Source organism: Hoplias malabaricus, chromosome 6 (assembly GCF_029633855.1).
Source record: "Hoplias malabaricus isolate fHopMal1 chromosome 6, fHopMal1.hap1, whole genome shotgun sequence".
Lineage (NCBI taxonomy): Eukaryota > Metazoa > Chordata > Actinopteri > Characiformes > Erythrinidae > Hoplias > Hoplias malabaricus.
Window position 1 is genome coordinate 50,726,687 of NC_089805.1, and position 27,486 is coordinate 50,754,172.

At 41.2% G+C, this 27,486-nt stretch overlaps 1 protein-coding gene across 1 annotated transcript in view; it reads right to left on the reverse strand.

The window, feature by feature from the left end:
* Positions 1-4,783: 4,783 nt before the first annotated feature.
* LOC136699839 (stonustoxin subunit alpha-like) overlaps positions 4,784-27,486 on the reverse strand; it is a 66,560-nt gene continuing 43,857 nt past the window's right edge. The window contains exons 3-4 of the mRNA XM_066674864.1: positions 21,191-22,615; positions 4,784-8,430 (exon numbers count right to left, since the gene is read on the reverse strand). Coding sequence (XP_066530961.1) covers positions 7,892-8,430; positions 21,191-22,615 — 1,964 coding nt within the window. The 3' untranslated portion in view covers positions 4,784-7,891. The remainder of the gene's footprint in view (positions 8,431-21,190; positions 22,616-27,486) is intronic.

Genomic DNA, 27,486 nt, shown 5'->3' on the forward strand with positions numbered 1-27,486 from the left:
TTTTATGTAAAACACTTTATTTATAAACACACAGCTGGACATTTTCCCACTGGAGTGACACACACCACAGGGAAGGAGAACTGAGATTGGACTTTAAATCATTGAACAACGGGAGCAACACAAACAATTATAGGATTCCTCTTTGTTCTACTGTCACTGAAGTTATAATACAGTGAATATTCAGTGAACAATAGATGAACCTCCCCTTTACCACACAATACACACCCAGCTCTGATAGAAACACACACAAACACCACTAAAGTAGACAGAGTGTGTCTCTGTGAACCTGAGCTCTTACTCAGAAGATCCCAGAGCCTTAATGAAGATAAAACCAGAGAAAGGAGAGTCAGACCAGTCTTTCGTTAGGAGGAGGATCCTGAAGTGATGAAGTGATTGGAGGAAGTTGGAGGAGGAATAGTGAGGCCACAATCCTCAGGGTTTTCCTTCTGTCCTGGTTTTTTTTAACAGCAGCTCACACATAAACACAGTTATCAATGAATGACTTTACACCTGAAAGATAACCTGCTAACTACAGTAGACCCCAGTGTGGACACAGTGTGTATAATCTCTACAGAAGAACATGGGACTCTCTGGAGCAGCTGCAACTGAGCCCACAAATGTCTTGTCATAACAACTGTTGCTAGGTTGGTTGAGTGTTACAGAACACTGGCAGTCTTTAAAGGTGCAATTAATCATTTCTACCTCCAATTGTTTTCTGTAAAGTGCAGTTCTCTTTAAGAATCAAACCACTCTGTCGTCCCAGAATGAACCAGTTAATGCTCCACAGAGCGGATCTCCCATATGGGGGCAGTCATTTTTAGGATAGGTTTGGAACAGAGTCTCTGACACAGACAGACCACTAGGTGGCAGTGTAACAGATGTTTCAGAACATGAAGAAGATCATTAAACTACATCTCTGCAGTTTGTCATAAGTTTGAATGAGATTTATTCCACTGTTCTGTAAAAGCTTGTCCAACTTAGCAACAGTCGCTATGGAAGATCATGTGTGGGCAGAGCCTGGAGAGAATTGTTAGAAATATTGCTCTAAAATAAAATTCCATGATGTGTCTGTTCCTTTCTTCCCTCTGAGGGAAAGATAAAAGAAGAAGGGATCAGAGAGGAGAGATGGAAATACATTATTAACAAATCATTTTCTTTTGAACTGTTTATTTTTGTTCATTTCCTCAAACAAATGAACACGAGCTGCTTGTCTTACATTCCTCAGTTTTACCTGATGTCACTCCTGTTTATGAATGAGTGAATGAGTGAATGTTCCATTTCTCCAGCGCTGTTCTAGACCCCCACAGCTCTTCGCACTCTCTGGGACATTAGAGAGTGTCCTCCACCTGGACGCTCCTCTCCAGCCCGTCACCACACACCCCTCTGTCTGTGAGTGATGTTCAGTTCCAAAGGCTGCCCTACAGCGCCCCCAGTGTCAGAACTCCACACTGCACTGCTGTCATACAGAAGATGAGCTGGAAATTTGATTCAGATTATTTTCTGGTTCATGAAAATAGCACAACTTTCCACTTCCTCCTGTAGGAGTTTATTTATTTCTCTGTGTTTAACTGGAACACTGCTGTAAATAATGTGAGTGTGTGATGCTGGGATGTTGGAGCAGTGTTAATATTCATATTAATGAGGTATGAACTGTTTCAGAGCTCGTACACTTCAGTGTTAATAATAATTCTGATTAAAAAGTGTCGGAGGTGATGGAGGCAGTAGTTATTTAAACTAAAGACAGTGTGATGGTTAATAAAGGGTTAAACTGTAACGTTCACTGTGACGGACGAGTCGAGACGCCCCGAGAAACAATGACCAGGAGCCCAGATTAACACGTGTTGATGGAGTCTTTCTGGAACAATGATCTGAAACACAGCGTTCCCGTCTCCACCAGCAGAAACAGAGGGAGGGAATCTTCACAGCAGCAGCCCTTCACCCCAAAAACAATCCACTGATCTTTCTGAGACAGGGACGTTTCTACAACAGCTTTCCTGCACTTTACTAACGAGGAATCAGCTCTTTACTCTGCACTGAGGACTCCCCCATTCACACCACGCTCCAGATCAGAGACGTCTAGACTCCAAATAACTCTGGACTGAGGAGGATCACTGCTCCCTTTAGATCAGGACTGTGTTCATATCACTGTCAGGTTGAAGAGCTCAGAGTGAGTGTGTGGAGGATATTTCACTGTCCCTATGGCCTTGTGTATGAGTTACTACACACTCAGGAGAAACAGAGGGAAGATGGGGGAAGATGGATGTTATGGAACAACTGAGGGTGATAATATTTTCTAAAATATGTGTATGCTCCCACTGATGGTGGGAGAGAGTAACCAAGTCCCGACCAAGAAACATCTCTGTAAACTTTTCCATCTCTACTTTAAAGTTAAACATCCTTACTATCTTCACATGCGATTGACTCTGTCTAATTCATTCTCAAGAATCTCATCCAACATTAACTCTGAGATCACTGGCTAAAATACACCACTGAGCTGATCCAGTGTCTCAGTGTGGAAACAGGGGCTTTATCAGGACCACGACTCAAACTGGAGACATGACCCTGACACATAACAGATCAAACCTACAGCACAGCGCCCTCTATCGTCTGTAAGAGTAAATACAGACTCCACTCCTGAACTGTAGCAGTTATAATCAGTTATAAACAGTGTGTTCAGACTCAGACTGATCTACAGCACAGCGCCCTCTATCGTCTGTAAGAGTAAATACAGACTCCACTCCTGAACTGTAACAGTTATAATCAGTTAAACAGTAAATCACTTTTTTCATAAATATTCAGATTCATTTAAATGTTCATAGTCTCAAAATATTCACAGGTACTGTCAGGTGAAAAAAAGCTTTCTCCTTTAAAGCCTGACTTAGCTTTGTTTATGCCTCATTAAAAAAATCACTTCTATAAAAACAAATCAATGTCTAAAAGACTTCACAGACAGTTTTCAGGTTAAAAGAGAACAGGATTAGTTCTTCAACCCAGGTAAGTGTAAAAAGAGATACCAAAAGCATTCATGAAGCAGGTTAAAGTATAGACATATTAATCTGGTAGGTCTAGGAAGATGTAGAAAAAACATTTGTGAAACTCTCATTTTTATACAGTATTCGGAGCTGATATCACCCAAACTTTTTCACACACTCCATAGACCAAGATTACAACCAAAAAGGTACCTTATTCCCTATGTACATATAAGGATGTCCACTTCTGGTTAACTCTTCACACATCGTTTACTGGACACTTAGGTTCAAAAGAAAGTCTGTGTGCTTTTTATAAAATGTTCTTATCTATACTGAAGGCCAATTCACCCTTAACCACACTCCTTTTTCTACCCGTTTGTTTTTCACATCCTCACTACCTTTGACCATCTCTTGCCTAACACCTGGCTTCTCCCTGTCCGCCCCAAATACATCATACCCCTTCATTATTATTTTAGGTTGCTGAATAGTCATTATTTGTTATATCATTAATAAAGGTTTTGTTATTTTCCAGCCCAGTTTTACCAAATAACAATCTCAGGCTTCAGAGCTCATATTTTGAGCTGGTCCTTTCTCACAGCTGCACCGTGTGCTAATAAGGCAAATAAAGTCTAAAAGTCTAAAAACTACCACTGTCTCAGGCCCCTGCCTTTGGATGTTTGATAATAAGACTCTTATTTTGTAAGAGCTTTGCTCACATAGAAAGTGAAACCTTTACCAGAATTCTGCTGAACTACAATGGGCTTCTACAGTTTTCCCTGATAAGCTTTCTCAGGCCTCACAGAGCACACAGACCAACTGTCAGAGAGAACCAGCTTCACAATTCCATCATTATTAATTATAGTATTTTACATTAAACATTATTATTTTAATTAGCATAATTCCATATCTAATAATTAAGGCAATGTTATAGTCATTTAGACCCGTCATTCCCCCCTTTCATTACTTGGGTCACGAATCTATTGATAACCTCTCAGTTTCCATAAGTGATAGGTTTTAGGTTGTGTCACATTTTATCTTAATACTCAGGTGTTTTAACATGTCAAATAACATTTCAAATATCGTCATTCCCTCCTGAAATGTACATTCCAAAACCAATTAGCAGTGTGGTGAACTGTGTAACAATAGCAATTCTTCTACAGATATGGGCAACACAGTCTGTGTCTGCAGGTGAAGTCAGCACTGTCACAAGCAACAGGGTCAAAATAAAAAAACAAATATTTTTAAATTCAAAACTTCATCCCAATGCTCCAGCCACATGGGGGCTCTTCCTCCTGCAATGGATCACAGCATAAGCAGCATCTGGTTAGCCCCTGCCGATATATAAAGTATCATTCAACAGTAAGTCAGACTATGAGAAACACAAAAGTAGGATTTAGTTTCTGAATTAAATATGCCTCTCATGACACAGACCCATACATGTGTACAACCAATCAAAGCAGCAAAAAGAAAAGATAAATGTGATTAGATGGAGTACATAAGTAAATTAGTACAGGTAATAAAAAGCATGAACAAGTATACGGGCAGTGATGCATGTTGATTTTTGGATTTTTTTATTCACAATGTGAATAAAAAAAATATTCATATCACCCCAATTAAACAAATCACTTGCCCAAATAGACCCCAGTAGATATATTTTCATTTGTGACATCACATGGTCCAAATAATCTCCCCAAAGTAAAATACAATACAACACAATCTGTGGTGACTTTAAATTTAGACCTGTTTAAGAACTTCAGTATCAAAATATACATAACATAAAAACTCTCCACCAAGTAAATTTCAGTGAGTTCCCCATTTGAAAATTAAATGTTTTTTTTTTCTGGACAGGATGGTGAAATCATAATGTGATGCGGCCTACCTCCTACCCATTAAATCACCACACCCTAATGGTCATAAGAGGGATAATACCCACTAACAGAATGGGAGATATATATATATATATATACACTCTGATTATAGTCCGACTACACCACCTGAGGAATTTCACCTCAGGAAATAAGACTAGTAAAACTAGCCAGGCAACCCAGGTTCGTTTGTTGGAGACAGAGGCTCGTGGTCCACACAATTTTATTTTTACAATAAGAATTTTATTTCAGCACACATTCAGACATTGATCTAAAACACTAAAAGACTTTAGCTGCAGCTTTTAAATCAATACATCAACATTCATTAAAAATCATTCAAAATTACTATATTTTAAAGTGACAACAAGGTGCCATAAACTAGCCGCCACAAAAAGAGAGAGAGAAAGACTCTAACAAAAAAAATAAAACAAATTGACAAACTCAAGAAATAACCAATTACAACCAAACCAAAATAAACAAATGAAAATCAATAAAGAAATAAGAAAAGAAAATGAGCAAGCCTGAAATTGGGATATAGCCCACCAACTAAACCCAAAAATTAACACAAATAATCTAACAAAAAAGAAACGAAAACTTAACACAAAAGAAAATCAACAATTTCCAAAAAATACAACTGTCGCAGAATAAACAGCGCCTTGAAAACGAAACAATAAAAGAAAATAACCAAAAACAAACCAGACGATTTAACAGACCCGCAAGGGACACGAATCTAAAACAGCGCAGCAGCGCGACTTCGCCCAGACGCGGAGTAAACAGCAGCACCACGAGAGGAGGAGCAGCCAGGAGAATGTTTAAACTCCGTCTAAAAGGAGGTTATCTCTCTGTCGGCACTGAGGAGCGACTACCGACAGAAGAGAGGAGCAGCCGGCAGTGTGACGGTTCTAACGAGATATAGACTGTAAATACAAGACGACTGGAAACGTTCTTAGAGAGAGGGAACATGTCTTACCTGGAGTTAAACTGTGAAGCAGTAAAATAGTGAAGATACAAAGCACAGAGCAGAAACGATGCGAAGCAGAGAATGAATGAAGGCCTCAGACCACGGCACAACACCCACAGCAATCACTACTGAATACACACAAATCACCCCGTTACTGCACACACTGTAAACCCACACAAATAGGGAAAAATATACCGACACCCATGGTCCTACCTAAAGTAATTAACACACACAAACCGTTGCAGTTGTACCTGAATCCACCACACGCCAAACCAACACCAGGAGGGTCAAGTTCACCGGAAAAGAGGGGGAGCCAAGCAGGTCAAACGAATCACTAAGTCCTCCTACTCCCCCTTCTTATAGGGCTACAGTGACATCCCCAATTAACCCTTGACATTACCCTTACATGAGTATCAACTGGAAATAAATAAAACACAATCTGCCACAATAAATCAACATGTGTTTTATTATCTAATTTTTCATCAGTAATAATCCTAATGTAAAAACCTATGTTTTAATTTTCAAACTGAAACTATACTGAATTTTATAATAACATGAACTGGTGTAGTGGCTGTATGGGGGTAAATCATGACAAAATTAAAACAGAAATGAAAACAATAAAATGAAAATGCAAATACAGTTTTACCATTTCTTTTTCTAAATGTATGCGTAATTATCATGACAAAATAAAAATGAAAAGAAATAACTTCATTTGCAATTTCATTTTTCACTCAAGCATGGGTCAGCACTGACAAAATAAACTAAAATAAAAAATTCTTCTCATTTCATTTTCAAATCCATACTGGAATTTCATGGTAAAATCTAAAATGAAAAAGTTATTGAGGAAAAGAAAATTCAAACACCACTTTGGCTTTGCTTTTTCTTCATGAACTGGATAAAAAGTCAAAATTAAAATGAAATCAGTATTTAGCTTTACATTTTCAACTGCAGCATGCAACAAATGTGGCAAAATTTAAATGAAAATGAAAAATGGAACAATAAAAGTCAAAGTGATGGTTTAAGATTCCGTTTTCAGCTCTGTATGCGTTTTCACTGACAAATAGAATATAAAAACAAAAAGCGCCACCTACTGCAGATTTCTTTTTCATTTTCCACTTATTTTCATTCTGAACAACATGCAAATTTTCACGTGACCCTGCGGAGCTGCTGGGCGAAGCCTCAGTGATAGCAGAGCCTGGTCACAGTAGTCCGGGTCTGCTTCACACAGAGAGCCACATTTCGGAATGTCCCTAGTGTGATTTTCTGCACTCTCTCTCTCGTAATAAATGCCCTCCAGGATTCTCTCAGTGAAGGAACTACGCAAAGTAGAGTTTACTCGCTGGGTGAAGCAGACCAAGCGTAATTACCAGCCGTTCCGTAAAATACGTAATCATCTCATATGTGGACAACAAAAGGTTTTTCGTATTGAACCGATACGAGACGCGTATGTTCCGTGTTTGTGAGGTTAGACTGTTTGAGATGATTTGTTTGAGAAACACATGTTGTTTGGTTGAACTAAAGTTCTACCAGGACACGGTACTAACATTAGGTCCATCTGAAAGCAGAGCTGTAAGTTCCCAATGTTTCAGCACTGACTGGTTGCTCTGGCTGCTCATTGGCTAAATAAAAGTGACTGACATCAATAACCAGGGGTGCAATGTCTAACAACCAATGAGAAGCTCATTCTCGGTTTGGGAGCTGCAAAGTTCCTGCCCCTCCCTGAGAGAGAGAGAAACATGTTTCTCAAACAAAAAAAAAAAACAGCACAGATGAAATTAATAAGAGGATAAAATTGGAGAGGGAGGAGACAGAAAGGGAACTGTCTGAGAGGTTAAACACATAACAGAAATGGAGAGAAAAACAAAGTGAGATAAATGTGAGAAAGAGGAGAGAGAGAGAAGGGGAATGAGTGAAAAAAAAACAAGGCAAAAGGAACAGTGATGCAGAGATAAAGAAAAAAGAAACAGTGTGAGAAAAAATGTGGGGAAAATAAAAGAGAAAATATTGATGGAGAAAGAAATAAGTGAGAAATGAGAGAGAAAAAAAGGCACTGTGTACTCTCTCTCTCTCTCACAAACACTCACACACATCGGTGTTTACTCTACCTCACACACTCGCAATGATGATCCAGAATCAAGCCAGATCCCAGCGTAGAGGGGCTCAGTGAACGTGGTGGTGTGTGTGTGTAAGTGTGTGAGTGTGTGTGTGTTGGGGGGGATGGAGTAGAAGGACAGAGTGCCCCCCTCCCAGTCCAGATACACCCCCACTCTCTTAGAGGGAGAGGGGGGGTCAGGGATCCGAGTTTTATGATTATTTTGGTAGAGAGAAAAAATGTTATCATACCACTCCAGGCCCCAGGAGATTTTATTGCGTCCAAATCCACTCGCAAGATCGTGTCTGTTCTTCAGGATTCCTCTGTACGACACTGAGATAGAAACCCACCCGCTGTACTCCACCTCCCAGTAACAGCGTCCAGTGAAACTCTTCACACTCAGAATTTCATGACAATAAGCAAATCGGTTCTCATGATCTGGATACGGCTGATCCCTCCCCACGTTCTCCACCTTCTTGTTTCGCTCCGACAGAATGAGATGACGGTGTGCTGTGTTTAGATCCAGAGTGACATCACACACATCTACACACACAATAAACACACATTAGAGAACACACCATCACACACACATCTACACACACAATAAACACACATTAGAGAACACACCATCACACACACACATCTACACACACAATAAACACACATTAGAGAACACACCATCACACACACATCTACACACAATAAACACACATTAGAGAACACACCATCACACACACATCTACACACACAATAAACACACATTAGAGAACACACCATCACACACACACAATAAACACACATTAGAGAACACACCATCACACACACATCTACACACACAATAAACACACATTAGAGAACACACCATCACACACAATAAACACACATTAGAGAACACACCATCACACACACACATCTACACACACAATAAACACACATTAGAGAACACACCATCACACACACACACATTGTCGTGGGAAACAATTTTATTACTTTGTGTTTGTGGACAAATATCCTTAAATGATGATTAGTTAAATTAGCATTTATAACTACATACTCATTGTGTGAAATCTTGTACCTTATATGCTTTTATATGAATGACTAACCAGCATTTACAATATGTATTACACATGTAGTTAAACATTTTGCTTGATTCTGCACTACTAACTCATATGATAATTACTCTTAAAAGACATATTATAAGCTAACTCTATGGCATGATAACTCACGTGATATTTACACATTCTTAATTCTTAACGTCTAACCTTGAACAGATGTGCACTCCAGGCTTTTAACACACTGACATCAATCATAGTGTTGGTCACGGAGGGCTGATGTGTAGGTGCATGTTGTGACCTTGAAGTGCATTTCTGACTCCCTAAATTTTAGTCTCTCGGGAGAGGAGTCTTGGGAAGAGAGGCCCATTGTCAGCCTGGTCGATAACGAATGTCTTCAAGGTCACAACATGCACCTGAATCTTGCACGTGAAGAGCTGACTACTAACACGTGAAATTATGCATATTAATATACGCTAATCAGCCAGAAAACGCCTCACCGGCAGGGTTTACGTCATTTGGGGTATAACTGTTGGAGTCAGATGGGGGAGAGGTCAGAGCTTTACTTGGGAGAAGTATCACACTGTTCTCAATGTATTAGTTCTCCTGGATCCAGTATTGTTAAATAAATACTTTGATTTGCTTTGAACTTCACTCGACTGGTGTCTGCAACTCTTCCGTAACGAACATGCCTCCCCGAAGAGGGAGGGTGTATTTTGGACCTTTTGATATTTTCTAAATTTTAAATACTTTGAGAAAGGTCCAAAAGAACATTTTTATCTTCAACATCTACACACACAATAAACACACATTAGAGAACACATCATCCCACACACACACACACACACACATCTACACACACAATAAACACACATTAGAGAACACATCATCCCACACACACACATCTACACACACAATAAACACACATTAGAGAACACATCATCACACACACATCAATGCACACACACACAAACATCTACACACACAATAAACACACATTAGAGAACACACCATCACACACACACACACATCTACACACACAATAAACACACATTAAAGAACACACCATCCCACATAGAGCGAGAAGGAGAGAGTGAGAAAGAGGAGAGAGAGAGTGTGTGAGTTAGAGAAGAGAGAGAGAGAGAGAGAGTGTGTGTGTGTGTGTGTGTGAGAGTGTGTGTCTGTGTGTGTGTGTGAGAGAGAGTGTGTGTGTGTGTGTGTGTGTGAGTTGTAAGCAGCAGTGAAGAGTGTGAGCTCCTGAACGTTTGAATATTTAGTTGATGTTTTGTACAAATCCAGCAGTAAATAGTGATCTAAACTCAGGGGGAATATATCAGGACGATTTGGAGTGATCTGTAGATCCACTGGCTGTTGAGAGGAGGAGAAAACTCGTCTTTTTAACTTTGGGCCGAGAGCCTCGGGTCCGAGCGGCACACACTGACCAACGAGCAGAAGAAAGAAGTGGAGGAATAAACAAAGAACACAGGGAAATAACAAACAACGGGACTAAGAAAGAGGAACACAAAGCAAAGGAGAGACATTTGAGGAGAAAGACTGGTGTCTGCTCCAGTGGAAACCCACAGTGGACTGTAAAGGTCAGGGAACACTGCCTCATTATTCTCTGGAGAATCTTTTACACTGAAACTATTGTGGAAATGTGCTTTTATATTTATATTTACAGAAATGGACAGATATAATATATATATATAAATCAGTCACAGAGAAGAAAACTCCACTGGAAACAAAACAGAAACATTCTCAATTGTTGTTTACATTTAAAAAGAAAAATAAAGAAACAATAAAATGGAATCAGAGAATACAGCCTCAGGACCCTGGCCCCGCCCCTTTCTCTACCTCCCAGAACCTCCTCTGAACACTCCAAGCAGCAGCGTGAACACCCAGAGACTCTGTTTACAGACTTCGCCGAGACAGAAAAGCACACCACCACCACCTCCTCTTCTACACCAAGAACACCAGCTCCTGGCCCAGCGCTTTCTGCCAGCGCTACAGCCACGTCATCAAAAGAGGCGTCCGCAGAGGCCGATGAGTCGTAGCGTTTGAAGACGGAGAGAAACGAGAAAGACGGCTCTTAACGCTCAGCAGATATCAGACCGAGACGATAATGATCCAAGGAAATGAGTCTGCTCTCCAAGTCTTCATCAAAGATTTCACTCCAATGAAGGAAACGGCAACAGGAGCAGAGCTCCCACAAGTAAACGTCTCCCAAGAAGAGAGCGATACCCTTCCAACAGAAAGTCAGCACACATCACCCTCAACACCAAGCCCTCAGTCTCCTGCATCAGACATAAAGGAGAACCTTTCACTGTTAGAGTAGAAACGGTGGAAGTCACAGATCAAATGCTCTCTCACTTGTCGTCCAGTGAAGAAAGGAAACGTCTCAGGAACCGAGTAAACGACGTGTTGAGTCGGTTCAGTGCTTTATTATTTCAATTCAAAGGAGAGATCGAGAGCCTGAAAACAACCAACACAAGATCATCCAGTGAACTACAAGAAACTACATCAGCTCCGTAACGTAAAGACGGACACAAGGAGAGAACCAGCAAAGATCAGAGAAACATTATACGAGGAGCTTTCTACAGTAAAGAACCAACTAAAAGACAAAGAACACCTCATACACCCCAACACACACACACACACACACACACTCCTGGAGAAACCCTGGTTCCTTCAGAGGCCTCCTCAGAGCCCTGCACATAGAAGAGATTCATCAGGAACCAAACATCAGCCCTGCGTCAGACCTCCCCAGTCTCTCTGCAGCTCCACAGAGTGAAGACTCCACAGATGTCCTTCTACTCACTGACTCCAATGGAGAACACCTCCTGGAGAAAGGTCTACTCCCGCACACGTCAGTGACCAAACTGTGGAGTCCAAACACCAGAAGTGCTCTCAACATCCTCTCTCTAACAACAGAGGCCAGTACAAACACATCATTATTCACACAGAGACCAATGACCTGAGAGCTATGAGAGGACGGGTCGCTCCGGCACTGAGAGAGGTGGCAGTCAAAAACACCCAGAGATTTACACAAACCAAGGTCACCGTTTCCACTGTACCACCACGTGAAGACGTGCCCTTCCACAGTATCCACAGAAACAGCGTAGAGCCGTGCAGAGCCTGCGCACTCACACCAAACGTCCACATCACACACCACAAAGACATCCGCCCTCATCACCTGCACGACCACGTACACCTCAACAGACAGGGAGTAAGACTGTTCACAAAGGAGCTGAACACCACAGCCCTGGGACACAACAGCACCAGACTCCACACGACACGACGAGACACAGAGAGACCCCCTCCACCTCCACCTCCACGTCCAGCTGAAGATTCCAGAGCAGCAGATCAGCAAGAGACCTACGCATCAGTAACATGAAGAGCAGAGAACCCAGCCGCTTCAGAACTGAACCAGATAAGACCCCTGCTCAACATCCTCTGCTCCAGATTAATAGACTGACTTTAATATAGACCTATAACACTGATCTGAACCTTAATTAACTACAGATCAACAATAACACGACTCAGGAGTTCATTTACAATCAGCTGTTGCAACATTCAAGGCTTAAATTCCAATGGATTTGGAAAAAAGACATCAGACAGAGAGTTCAATAAGAGCCTAAAGAAATCTATGGCGTATTGTGAAGAGGAAGATGTAATACTCCAGACCCAACAACGCAGAGGAGCTGAAGACCACTATCAGAGCACCCTGGGCTCTCATATAACACCTGAGCAGTGCCACAGACCGATCCACTCCACGCCACGCCGCACTGCTGCAGTAATTCAGGCAAAAGGAGCCCCGACTAAGTACTGAGTGCTGTTCATCTTCATACTGTTCATCTTCATATTTCTCAGTCGGCCAGCGTTTCTAAAAACCCTTTGTTTGTGTTGGTCTTCAGTAATATTCTAATTTTCTGAGAAACTGAATGTGGGGTTTTCATTAGGTGTCAGTTATAATCATCAAATTAAAGAAATAAACACTTGAAATATATCAGTCTGTGTGTAATGAATGAGTGTAATGTACAAGTTTGACTTTTTGAATGGAATTACTGAAATAAATCCACTTTTTCATGATTTTCTAATTTAAGACCAGCTCCTGTACTTCCTCCTCAGGACTCTCCTTATTTTCATGAAGAACGTCTCCCAGATTTACAGTCTGAGATCACACACTCTCAGTGCCGTGGGCGTGGTTTAATACGTGGAGATGTAAACCCAGGACCGGGAGAGAATGGGACTGTGTTGAAGAAACAGGAAACGGTTTCATCCACAGAGACCACGTCAAACACAACTCACAACACCGTCCAAAGAAACAGTTCTGACCATGTGTCAAACAGACGAGGGAGAGCGGTTAGATCCAGATCTCATCAGTGCATTTACAGTCAGACCACAGCGCCCTCTGTCTGACCGCTACCAAACAGCACTGTACCTAAACACCATGAGAGACACGACTGAAGATCCTCCTGAATCAGAAACACTGCACCCATTAAAACCCAGAGACCACTGGAATCAGTCAGAAACTGAGAAATTAAAATTAAACACGGACAGCCGTTACATCAGACACACGCTCCACCATTTCTCCAACAGCTACACGCCACATTTAGAGGGAATCACCACGGCAACAAATCTCCTACAGACTGCTCCTTTAATCTATGATCACACCCTGGACATTTTATGACTAAGTACAGTAAATATCCTACAGACTGCTCCTTTAAGACTTGATGTAGATCTGATTTTATACGAAGGGTAAACAGCTGTGGAGTTTAAACTGAATGTGACTACATTTGATCAAATAGATGTCTCAGTAAAACAGAATGAATCTGAAGTTACATCAACTACACGACTCTGTTAGAAAACAGTTCAGATCACATTTAACTGAACCAGGGAACTGTATTTATATGAAAATGTAATTCAGTTAAAGTAAGTGATTTTAGTAGAACTCCTTTAATGTAAGGTTCCTGCAGCACACCTTTCTGTTTAAACTGTGTGAACACTACCTTATTCTCTACAGAAGAACTGAGTTAAAGGGAGATAAAGTGTGTTCACTAGGGATGGGGAGATTCACATCGGTGGTTCGGTACATGTCTGTGATGCGACTGCACCGGTAGATTCAAAGTCCATGGGGTTTAATTTGTGGGTGAATATACAGTGCAGCTCCTCAAGCCTTTTTGCATCAGTAAATACCGTGGTTAAATCTGGTGTTTTGTTTTCCAGCCTCTATTCCTTATTCTAATGGGTTTTCAGAGTCAACGTATTTTTTTTTATTGATTCCTTTTTTTTCCCCGAGGACATAAACATAAACATCAACATTAATTGTGTCCTCAGGCACTGACTCAAGCACACAGACGAACACAACAAAAATGGAGGGAAACGAGAGCAATGAAGAGATATTTAATTCACCCAAAAAAAAATCACACAAATCAAACGTGTGGGGCCATATTTCAGTTTTTTTAAGCGAGGTGTTACACTTAACAAGACACACAAAGTCTGCAAACAATGCCGTGGGGCTGTAAAATACATCAGTAGCACGAGGAACCTGGAGACACACATGAAAAGACGGCACGGTGTGGAGTAGCAGATGAGTCAAGCAGACAGTAGGATGTGTTACAGATCATAATTTTCACTGTGCACATTGTTAATACTGTACTTTTAAAAACGGTTCCTCTTATGTTTTATACATTTTGTATGAATATAGACGGAGAACATAACTGTATAATTCAACTGAATAAACTTTAATTCTCTGTCTGAATGTAGTGAATTACACATTTTTAAATATTATTTATTGGTTTTTCTCCATTGAAAACAACCAGATGAATACATCCCTCAGACTGTTACAGAGAGTAAAGCAGAACTGTGTTATTGAGTTAAGAAAACTGATGGGTTCGGCCGATACATCCTCACACCTCTACTAACTGTATCGAATGATCACTTATCAAACCCAGTCCTCTTAGAATGAAGTCATATCGTTATCAAATCATTTCTGAATCCCATCGTATCATGAACAGGAGTGATCTGTATCTCATCGTATCCACAGGGGGTTTCAGTGTATCACAGTTATATCGTATCGGGGGCAGTGTATCGAGATGAGTATCAAATCGACCTTAGTCCTGAAGACCAACATCCTCAGTGTTCACTCAACAAATTAACTTTAGTGAAGGTGTCTTAAGGCTAATGTTTAATAGTCTTCTGAACTCTGGATTAATTCATATTTAAAGACAGCACCAACACGTTCTATATTCACAGCCCATGTGTCTGCTTCTTTCTTCATTCATTTATTTCTTTATTGATGTGGATCACCACAGAGTCACTTCTCCTTTGTGTTGGAAGAGTTTTAATATAAAGTCAAAACTATAAATGTGTCAGATTTAATTTTTCAATCATTTATCGTTTCTTAAAAACAAAATAAAAGTCTCTGTATAATGTTTGTAAATATATACAACAATATCATAAAGAACAAAGAGAGAGAGGTCCGTTCATGAGCTTTCTCTGACGGTTCTGGACAGGGTCCTGTTCCAGATCTGGGCCGAATGACTAATGTATTTTATGTTCCAGAACACACTCTGTTTGTGTTTTATAGGTTTTACCGGCTGCTGTGAGTTCATTTACAAAAATACATTATTTCTACAATAAAATTAATAAAAGTTATAATTCTGTACCATTTACTGATCTTATTTTCACAAGTGTGTATTATTTAACTAGGTTTTAGTCTTATTCCCTCTGTCACAGGTTCACTTCCTGTGTGGCCCCTCCCCCCTCCCAGGGTCACTGTGGAAAGAAGAGGATGTGCTCAGCAGCGCCACCTACAGGAGTTACAGTGAGTTTATACACTTCTCTCTTTCTTTCTACAACATTGGACTTGTTTCATAACCGAACGTCTCTTCAGAGTCTGTGTGTGGACCTTGAACAGTCTCCCGCTGATGGGTGGGGTTCCTCTGACATCACACACGCTCACACAAACACACAGGGTGTGTCCCCTTACTGTCTGCTGCCTGTGCTGCTGCACTGTGAATAAAGTGTTGAACATTCACTCCTCTACCTCCCTGTGCTCTCTTCCAGACAGCGGTGCGTCTCGTCTAGGCTCAGGATCATCTCCAACATCTTCTTTATTTAACTAATTACACACAGAACTCTCATATCTCCACAACACTCTCTGTTACGTATAAAGTAGCAGTTATTGGTCTGTTCTGGAACAGAGAACTAACTAAATCTGACCTTAAGTTATTCCCATGTGTCCATTTCTCCCACAGAGAAGTTTGAGAGAGAGCCACTGCAGGACTTTCCCTGTTCCACTGGTTACTGAGGGTCTGGAGAGAAATCTCCCGCTAAAATCACAGGAAATATGGAGACGGACAAGTCCTTCACCGGTGCAGACCCCGCTGAGTGAGAAACCCCGTCCAGTTCTGAGTTCCTCTGGAAGGAAATGAACCCTGGCCGTGTTTAAGGACCACTTCAGCTTCAAGAGCAAGAAAGGCCCCATCTTTATAGCGCAGTGTGAGCTGTGTTTACCGAGAGAGAAACAGCAGCTTCTAAAAACCCCACATCAAACCTGCGCCTGTAGAGTCTGTACAGAGAGGTTCACTCTTATACCGCCCCCTGTCCGCCGGCGGGTAATAAACCACTCAGTGTTATATCCGTCAGTGTATCTCAGGTGTTACAGCTCCAACATCCACAGAGACCACATTAAAGATTAAACTCTGCCTTTTATATAGAACTCCACTCGATAAATCAGTGTTTCTGCTCCAAATACACCTTTCCAGGAGAGTAATGTAAATGTATTAGTGACAGTGCAGATATTCAGAGTTTTCACTGCTCCATATTTGAGTCAATGTTTACATCATACACCACTGGAACGGACAGACTCTCAGGATCACGAGGATATAAGTCATTATAGTCTACAATGTAGGACTACGGAATTAACCCCGAAACAATACAGTTATCACACACTTCAGATCTTTTTCACAAAAACAAACCCGCGGCGTCTCGAAGCCTCACACAAACAAAGAGAAACACAGACTCTCCTCAGTGTGTCTCCTTCAAAACCAGACCGATCTGAGTCTCTCCGTCAAACCGTTCGGGAGTAATCCTCATGTTGGTGTCAGGAGGACTGACCCAAACAAACAGTCCCCAATAAATAGTACACAACTCCAAATAAGAATTAAAATATGACCCCGTGGAGCTCACACAGCGTCATGGAGCTTAGGCTCTCGGCTTTCAACGACACGTCAATCAAGTCTGTAGACCAATCAGGAGCAGAGTTATGGCGATGGAGGCGGGACAAACACAGACCCCTGCTTCAGAGAAACGCTTATGTTTTCAGCTCCTAACGGACCCAGACCCCGCGAGAGAGACTCAAACGGTTTTATTCGGCGGCCACCAGCTCCACAAACAATAATCAAGTCAATAAACATGTTTCAAAGCTTAGATTTCTTTCACTAGCTGCATTTCCCCCACTGAGGACATTTAAACACAGGAGGGGTGTGGGGGAGGGTGCCTCGCTCTACAGCCAATCAGAGTGAAGGTCCCGCCTCCCGACACCTCAGTCATTTAAAGGGACAGTGCAGTGGATGAGAAACAAGTGTAAACTTCAGACTTAAAGTAAATCAGAGTAAAACACACCATAACTAAGGGTTTTACTGTTTGGTGAGGGGTAAAGGCCACTTGGAGAGAGACACTATGTTGGCATTAGGTCTAGACAAGATATATACACTGTATTTCTGCAGTAAGAAATAACGGAGAGGCCACCTGCCCACTGTCTACTCCAGCTTCAATAACTTCAAATCAGTAGGAGGTATCAACTCCACATTTTACCTGATGAAAGTAGACCCCTGGAGACACAAGTTTAAAGAGGAAAAAGTCTTGGGACTGTTGTAAATTGTGATTTCCTTTATATGAACTGTACCATTTCTCCTGGCGTTTGGACTGGTTTGGAGGGTCACACTCTCCCTAAACTCACCTCATCTGATGAGCTCAGTCTGTGAGACAAACATGGTTCATTTCACCACAGTGCACCAGGAGCTCAGAGGATGTTTATGGCCTGGTTGTTTAGGGCTTGTTTTACGACAGCGCCCCATGATGTGTTAGGACAGTTCTTCCTGTTTTCAGGTCCTGTTTCTGTTCTAGTAGATAATGATCAGTCCATGTGTAAGGTGCAGAATGGGGAATAAAGATGTGTGTCTCTCACAGACCCTCAGATCAGTCTGAGACCAGACCATATTCCAGATCAGACTTCATTCTGGAACTAGAGTGCTCAGTAAACAGCATTAAATCCAGACTGGTCTCCTCTCTTCATTTAGAAACCGTCAGAAGACAAGTTTACAACAGACTCATGAACTCTTCAGTTTACAGTCACTAACATTTACATTATTTTCACAAATCAGAACAACGCCGACATGTTCCTGTGGTTTTCATCAGATTCTGAGCACATTCAGATACACTTCAAGACTCTAAATGGTGTCTGTTACAGATTTGAAGGTTTTCTGTGAAATTAAATGATGATAAAGCCTCTACTTTATTCACTGCCTGAGCAGGAACCCTCCAGATTTGGGAATGGAATTTCAGGGACGGAAAATGGGAATAAGCCCTGGACTGTTAAGTGTACCGTTGCCTTGGAAATTAAAAAGAAATTTTCCTCTTTTAGTAAGAGTCTGAAATGAGCCAAAAGTACATTAGTGTGTGATGGACACAGCTGTGTGACTGTTAAAGTGGTAGTTCTACATCTGCTGAGTCAGTGTATGACCCACAGTAGACCACACTCAGCAGTCTTCCAGTTCACAGGAGCAGACTGGAGGAAGACTGTGAACTGGAAGAAAGCTGAACACTGTCTACTGGGTCATACACTGACTAGGCATCAGTACCTCATCCCCACTTCAGAACAACAGAAATATCCCTTTAATAGGAATATGATGTTGAACAGAGCACAGTCATAACTTTAACTATTTTAATCATGTTCATATCTTCAGGCCTCGCCACGAGCAGTTTATTATATTTGTAAAAGTATTCCATTCATTAAAAACAACTGATCTGAAATTTATATCCCCCTTGTCCTTTTTACGCTACACAGGAGACCGATGATCCGACAGATGAGCTACTGTCTCTGACTTTACATCTACAAGGAGGACCAACGAGGGAGGAGTGTCTCACAGAGTGGACAGAGAGTGGACACAGGGTTTAAAAACTCCAGCAGCACTGCTGTGTCTGATCCACTCTACACCAGCACAACACACACTAACACACCACCACCACGTCAGTGTCACTGCAGCGCTGAGAATGATCCACCACCACATCACACCTGCTCTGTGGGGGTCCTGACCTTTGAGGAACGGTGTGAAAGGGGGTTAACACAGTATGCAGAGCAACATTTAACACATGCTCTTATCCAGAGTGACTTACAAAAGTGCTCTGTGTTCAGTCAGAGTCTGTGTTCTAGTGAGTACCAATAGGTTAGAGTCTAAAATCCCCTTGAGCTCAGACGCTGTCAGAAGAGGAGCCAGTGCTGATATTAGAAAGAAAGCTAGAGAATTAAACACCACATTAATTTAATACCAAACAACACCTAGTCAGTGTTTATACGGATGTGTTTACATCTAAAAAGAAGATAGAGTTAAGTACAGAATAAGGACAAATACAGTTCATTTCTACAATAATTAGTGCTCACTCAACAGATGGAACAGATCAATCCCAGTCTGTAATTCTAGAGCTACATAGTGCTCCTCTGTGGTGAATGGAGCTGATCAAAGGGGGGTTTAGTTCCACTGTTACGGAGGGGGTCATCAGAATCTGATATGAATCTTTGTTTTGTTTTAATTCCTTTGTTGTTTGTTTGATTGTAAACATCAGCTTGTGTCTGTTTCAGTTTCACCAACAGAAATGGTCCAAAGATAAACTCCTGTTTCATTAAAATGAAGTAAACGTTGGTGATAGAAGGTCATATGACAGCAGACTGTCTTTATTATCAGTGTTTAGATCAAACTATAAGAGCCATTCAGACAGAGATAGAGGTGATTTCTGGAAGATCATTAACTGTCACAGCTGTAGTTACGAGGGACTCTACACTCACATCCAACAGAGATTTACACAGCTGCACTATGTACACATTTTTATGGCCTTTTCACCAATAAAACATGGTCTTTCTGTCTTCTTTAGGCTGCTTACAGAAGAAGAACGGATGCAGCGTGTAAAGTAACACAAGTCTAAATGTCCAAGTTTGCTCTGATCAGTGGAGGCTTTATACAGTGAACTGCAAATGGAAATCTCTAGCTCTGTCTGTTCACATTGTGGAAAAAACCTTACATTTAATTAATGACTGCTGATTTAAATGTGTTTATTTTTGATGATGTTTATAAGTGATTTAAATAAAATAATACATTCTCAGGTTAAGGTCTTGTTGGGAAATTGTGTTCTTATTTTCAAACCTAGTTGGAGAAAGTATTGATTTCATATTCAGTAAAGTACTTTGTAAAGTGTCTTCACTTCATCCAGAGAAAAAAGTAAAGAAAGAAGCTCAATTTTCATTTGTTTATGGATTAATCTTTGTCTAGTTTTATATTTTAATTTTATCAGGAGCTTCACTCTGAAATGAACTTTAAAATATCATTAAATCATTACACACAATGTTGAGAACTGTTAAACAGATGGAGCTTGTTTGGAGTCTGTCCGGAGCTGAACCAGTTCTGATCCAGAGCTGATCTGGAGGAGTAGTAAGAGGATCTGGTCCGTATTTGGAACAAAGGAACCATGAGGATCTGTCCTGGTGCTGGCCCAGTATCGTTCTGAATCTGGAAACTGGATCCATGCCGGTACAGCGGATCAGGACAGCGGCCCAGATCTGTTTTACTGAACCAGTCCAGATATTACGGTAGATCTTGAAATCTGGGCTGCATGCTAACCCTACTGCTAGTGACTGCTAATATCGACTGAGGGTTCCTATCTTCAGCTAGTGGCATGCTGACAAAGCTTCTAGCACATGCTAATATTGAGTGAGGATACAGGTCTCTAGCTAGTTGCATGCTAACCCTGCTGCTATTGGCTGCTTATATCTTATTGATTGATTTATGGATTGACTAATGGATGGATTGACTGTTACATTTATATAGTGCCTTCCCAAGGACTCTTGACTAAATCCATCAAATAATTTATAGATGATTCCAAAACGATTTGACTCTGAAAACACACCTCAAAACGTGGCAAATGATTGCAATAATTTTCCATTAATGTAATAAGTAATATAATAAAAAACTTACATATTTTCAACAGGTTTCCTGTTACATGTGGATCCTTGAGGTCTGTGTTCTTATACCAGCGGATTGAAGCTCCTGGGTGCTCTGGGTCTGATATAAAACTGATCACTTTCTTGCTGGGGTTATTGGTGTTGTACAAACTGAGTGTGGAATCCAGGACCTTCTTGACTACCCTTTTCTTGTACCAGGGATCTTCCTCTGTTGTGGCTTGTTTAGCTGGGCCACTGGTGGAACCACTCCTGAAGTTCTCAGCTGCCTGTGAGATTTTTTTGAGGTATGGTTCCTCATACTTCAGAGAGGTGAAGCTGAACACAAGGGCATCAGTAACATCTGGGTCCATGAGGAATGAGTCAAGCTCAGGTCCTGGAGGTTTAATTGTGTACTTTTTTATCTTTTTGATGTACTTTATCACAACATCAGTCTCAGTATCCTTTCCATCCAGCCACTGCTTCATTTCTCTTCCACTGAAGCCAGATTTATTCAGGGACATCAGGAGGTCTTTCAGGGTCGTTTCCTTTACCGTTCCCCCTCGGATTTGTGGAATCAGAACTGCCATTTTCTTCAGAAACTCAACAGCGAAAACCCTCCGACTGCTCTGGAACTGCTCTAGTTTGTCGACAAGGTCTGCAGCCTTTATCCCTTTGCTCTTTTCCAGTAAATTGTTGGTTCTCTTCTCAGCTTGGTGGAAATCATCCATCACCTTCTCCACCTCAGACACCAGTGCCTCTGCGATCAATTTCTTTAACTTGGACTCTCTGTTGTTAAACCTGCTCAGTGGGTACAACCAGACCTTCACAGGCACAGCCTTCTCTCCCTTCTTCCCCAGCAGGGTGGGCAGCTCTTTGTACACCTTCACAGCTTCCTCAAATGTAGAAGGGTTCTCTTTTAGATCAAAATCTCCAAAAAACGTGCAGCTGAAGTTCTGTACCTTCTTCTTGTCATCATCATCCATTTTAAGGCTTCCATCCCCACTGATCTCCACTGAGGGGATCTTTTTGATCATCACATGTAGGTTTCCTTGGATTTTCTGTTTATCTGAAGCATCACTGGCTGTTTGTTGGAATTCCATGATTGCGTCAGCTCCATAGAGCACACCAACAACAACATGTGTAGCATCTGTCTCTTCCAATTTCTTAGCATTTGGAGAGTCTAGATCAGATATTCTGAGCTCTTTATGCTCAGTAGATTTATGGTAGCGCAGGGTGACACTGCACTGATTAGTGGAGGAGGTGTTGCTCTTCAGATAATGGGCAGAACCTCCAGCCTCTATCAGACCAGTGTAGAAGCTGAGTTTCACTGAGGCACTCACATCCAGCAGACTGGTCTTCTCACTGAGAGACTCTGATCCTGCTACATGGAGTCTTGTACTGGGATGTGGTCTGACTTCAGTAGCTCTATGAATATCCTCAGTCTTCCAGAGGCTGAATCCTAAAAAGATTGACAGAATAATGTTAGAGCAGCTCCTGCAGAGCTAAGTCTGTCATTATGATCTCAGTAAAATAAGCCTTGAGTTCAGTGAACCATCAGCTCCACCATGAATAAAGCAAGGCAAGTTTATTCATAGGGCACCTTTCATACAAAAACAGTTCAAAGTGCTTTACAGAAAAAAGTTAAATTAAAAGCAAGAATAAAAATCATAAAAGTCAATAAAACAATTAAAATATTGCAATAAAAGGAAATACATAAACAGAGTTAAAGAAACATGATAAAATGATTAAAACAATTTAAAATGATACAATAAAAGAAAGGAACTAAAGTGCTGTTACAGAATAAAAGTCCAGAGTATTTTAAACTGAGTTGTAGCTGCTCAAACAGGAATGTTTCAGTCTTGATTTAAAAGTGTCTAAAGTCAGGGCTCTTCTAATATTCTCAGTCGACTGGTTCCATTGAAGAGCGGCGCCGGAGCTAAACACTGCCTCTCCATGTTTAGTTTTGACCTGAGGCAGGACTAACTCTAGTTCCTAAAGATCTGAGAGCTCTGCTCGGATCAGTAGAATATCAATAGTACGATATATCAATCATGTGCATATGAATGTGAATTTATTTAATTGGCATTGTTTCTTTTTCTATAAATACCATAAGTGTATAACAATAGCAATAGAGAATAGTCTGCTTATGTTGGATAGTGCAGAGTTACCCCTGCCATGTCGTTCTACTTTTGTGTTTTATTTCTGAGCACACATTCGGAACACACACACAACATTATATTTTTGTACAGGTTTTATTCTTAAAAACTATCTCTGCAAAAACTACTACTTGTACTGTACTGCTCTGAAAGTAAAGTTGAGTCTGCACCAAGACAATTTCCTATTTCACAGCTCCCTGTGGAGACCACTTCTCACCCTCCCAGAGAGCACATGTTGCCCAGCTGTGGAACATAAATACAATATTAACAGCATTTCCACTCTGTTTGGATTACAGCAGTTTGTCACATTTCTGTTTGGGTTGTTTGGAGCAGTTGTCCCAGCAATGACTGTACTTTCTGAGAAGGCTGAGGAAGTTTGGCTTTCCAGTCAAAATCTTCTACAGGTGCACAGTCGAAAGTGTCCTCACTAACGCCACCACAGTCTGGTATGGAAACTGCAGCATGCAGTAAAGGAAGGCTCTCCAGTGTGTGATCATGACTGTGCCTTCCATAACAGGAACTGTCTTCTCATCACTGCAGGACATTTACCACACCAGGGCCACTAGGAGGGCAATAAACATCTTCAGAGAGAGCTCACACCCACAGCAGAGTCTCTTCACACTCCTGCCATCAGGCAGACGTTACAGGAGTCTGAGGGCCAGGACAATCAGACTAATAGCTATTATCCACAAGTCATCCCACTGGTCAATGAGTCTGCAATCACCACCCTCCCATTACACACTGACTGGCTTCACTCCAATATACATCAATATACACACACTCATCATCCCTGAACTGTATTCAATCATACACACACACAGACACACACACACTCATAATCCCTGAACTGTATTCAATCATATGTAGCTGAGATTAAATTGGTTTATTTTTTTATTTATAATTATTTTGGTTGTTGTGTTAAATTAATTATGGCTATTGTGAACTTCACCAAAACTTTATTTCTTTTTTTTGTGTGTCACTATATATGCTTGAAGTGTAATAAGTTCAATTTTCCTAACCGTTTTGGGTTCCCCCTGAACCTGTTCTAGCTGGGGTCTTAATTAATGTAACACTCAAAGTAAGCACATGCAGCGGTTTTCCCTCGGATTCGTTAGAAGCATAGTGGATGCTGTATGGGTAAGACCTGCTGCGCTCTTTCATTGAGAAATGTAGTATTAAGCCACTAAACAATGAAATTGTTATTACGTGTAATATAATATCTCAGGAGAAAATGTTGGAACGTCAGTTTTGTGTCAAATATGAATGATATTTGGCGATGTATAACACGGTCACATTTCTTAGGCGTTACCAGTGTAGGGTGAGAGAGGGTGCTGATTTGCTGCATGAGCTTACTGTGCCCCATGCTGTTTTATTCAGGTATGTTCATTGTTGTGTGATTGTAATAAGAGTTTATGTGAAATATTGAGATCTGTCGGGCACTAATGTAGTATTTAAACACTATACGATCAAAATATTACATTTTATTCATGTAATTATTTCATTTATATTTTTTTATTATTTTTCTCTTTTCCTCACATGGGTTTTTGAGTTCTGTGTAGAAAGCTCAGCAGGTGAATTAATGTAATACCGTCATGCATCACAAAATTCCTCATATCTGTGGTCAGATACAAAATAACCCTTATCAATGTATATCATTCTCTTCATATGAAACTGTTTTATATGATTAGGGATTTTTTGAGAAGCATAGTGGATGCTGTATGGTGTAGGGTGAGAGAGGGTGCTGATTTGCTGCATGAGCTTACTGTGCCCCATGCTGTTTTATTCAGAATAAATCTCCAGATCTCCACTCCCTGGTGTGTGTGTGCCTGCTTCTGTGACCAGCGCCGTTTCAAGTCTGCTACATAAAACTGGTGCCGTGACCCGGATCCATTTGGTCAGCCGCTGCCGATCGCCGGGGCCAACAGTGTGAAAGCCAAGATATCGAGCAGGAGGCCAGTGGAGACACCCTACTGCATTTTAGTGAAAGTTAACACTACCAGTCTTCCTTCACACACAGTTCGAGTTATATACATAGATTTTGTTTTCTCTCTTTCTTCTCATTCCTTTTTACTCCGACACTTGTTTCATAAGAGTTCACACGTGTAACAATATGGCGAGTAGGGAACCTAAGTTGTATGATGTCAGTACTCCAGTCATTGGCAGGGGCAGAGGGCTAATCACTACAGCCGAGGGTGCTAAAAGTAAGGCCAGGGTACTAATCTATGGTGAGCCCTCAGAGTCAGAATTCACTTTTGTTAAAGAGCCTGTCATGCCTACGTCTTCAACTCCTTCCACAAGTAAAGATAACACTACGCAGCAGATGTTAGAACTAATCGGAGAGTTAGGGAGCCAAATTGGAGACTCCATAGTGAACCGGTTGTTAGCCAGCCAGACTCCAGTAATCCAGACGCATTCAGTGATGCCAGAAACACCTAGGGTTGAACCATCTAGTACCACTCTGGATCTCTCCAGATTAAATGTGGTTGTCAAGTCAGATTTTAAAGAGCCACCCATGTTCCGTGGCGATGGGACTGATAAATATAACATACAAGAATGGATAGAAATGATGGAAATATACTTACATAAGCGAAACTGTACAGTTGCACAGCAAGTAGATGAGATTCTAAGTCATTTGTTAGGCCGGGCCAAGAGTATGGTTAAAGTGGGACTGAAGAGCAGTTATCCTTCTGATGTAGACATTTATGCTGAGACAATTTATGATGTTTTGAGACGTTATTTTAGCGACCGTCCTTGGTCATGTTTACCATTGGCGGATTTTTATGCTACTCTGCCCAGCCCTAAGGAGAGTCCTGTAGACTATTGGGTCAGATTAAACATCGCAGCTGAATCAGCTGACAGCCATTTGCATAGACAGGGAAGCAAAATGGAGAATATGAACTCAGAAATCGCTATGATGTTTGTTAGAAATTGCCCCAACCCAGAACTCTGCAGCGTGTTTAAGTGCAAGCCTATCAGCAAATGGACAGTTATGGAAGTTCAGGAGGCTATCGATGAACATCAGAGAGAGAGCCACTCCAGGAAAATGTCTCATAAGTCTAGTACAAACCCTATATTAAATGTAGCAACAGCTTGTATAACCAACCCTCACAAAACAAATCAAGAAGACTTTGTAGGGATAAATACAGCAACATGCATCCCAAGTGGTCCAGCTAAATCAGATGAAAGAGTGTCAGACCCTAGCACTTTAGAGCGAGTGCTTAACATGTTGGAGAGAGTCCTAGAACGCACAAGCCAGACTTCTAGCACAGTAGTTAGGCCTCAAGCAGTGCCTTGGATGCGGCCTTCCCTCTGTCGTGTTTGTGGAGAAAAATCAAACTCTACTCGTGCACACTGTATGAGGGAAAGGCGTTGTTTGACTTGTTTAGAGACTGGACACCTGAAAAGAGAATGCACTAGAAATTCTACTCCTGTCGCACAGCAAAACACTAGTCAGCATCAGGGAAACTGATAAACTCACATTTGGGAGGGGATAATGTGAGTGAGAATACTCAAACCCTCAATTACGAAGACATGTTAGCCATATATGAAGAGAGCTGTGCGTCTGTCACTGGCAGTAAAATGATTTTGTTTCAAAATGTAACTAACTTAGAAAAAGCTGACAGCTTATTCTATACTGATGTGCTCGTGAATGACGAAGTATCCCTGCGAGCCCTACTTGATAGTGGTTCCATGACGTGCACCATGAGTGAGTGGGCAGAACAAGAACTTAAAAATGCTGTGTTGCAGCCTGATCTTAGGGAATTAAAGACAGACATAACCCTCATTGGTTGCGGTGGCGTCAAAGTCCAACCCAAGTGTATATATCAGCTGAAGATGGAAGTGTATGGCTACACTGTTAGTGTACCCACGCTGGTTGTCCCAGGGCAGCAGGATCATCTCATACTTGGCACAAATGTTATCAAATATCTCATTGGCCGACTTAAGCAGAGTCCTGCATATTGGCGTGTTATGAGCAGACCTGATAATACAAATGAGTTTCAAATAGAGCAGTTTTTGAACATGTTGTCTGGCCTAAACAGGTGGAAAGGTGGAAAAATTCCTGATTTGGTGGGAACTGTTAAATTAACTCAAGCTGTCACGTTGCTGCCAAAGCATGAGCACCTTGTGTGGGGAAGATTACCTATGGGTTCACCTATCTCCGCTGGGAGCACCA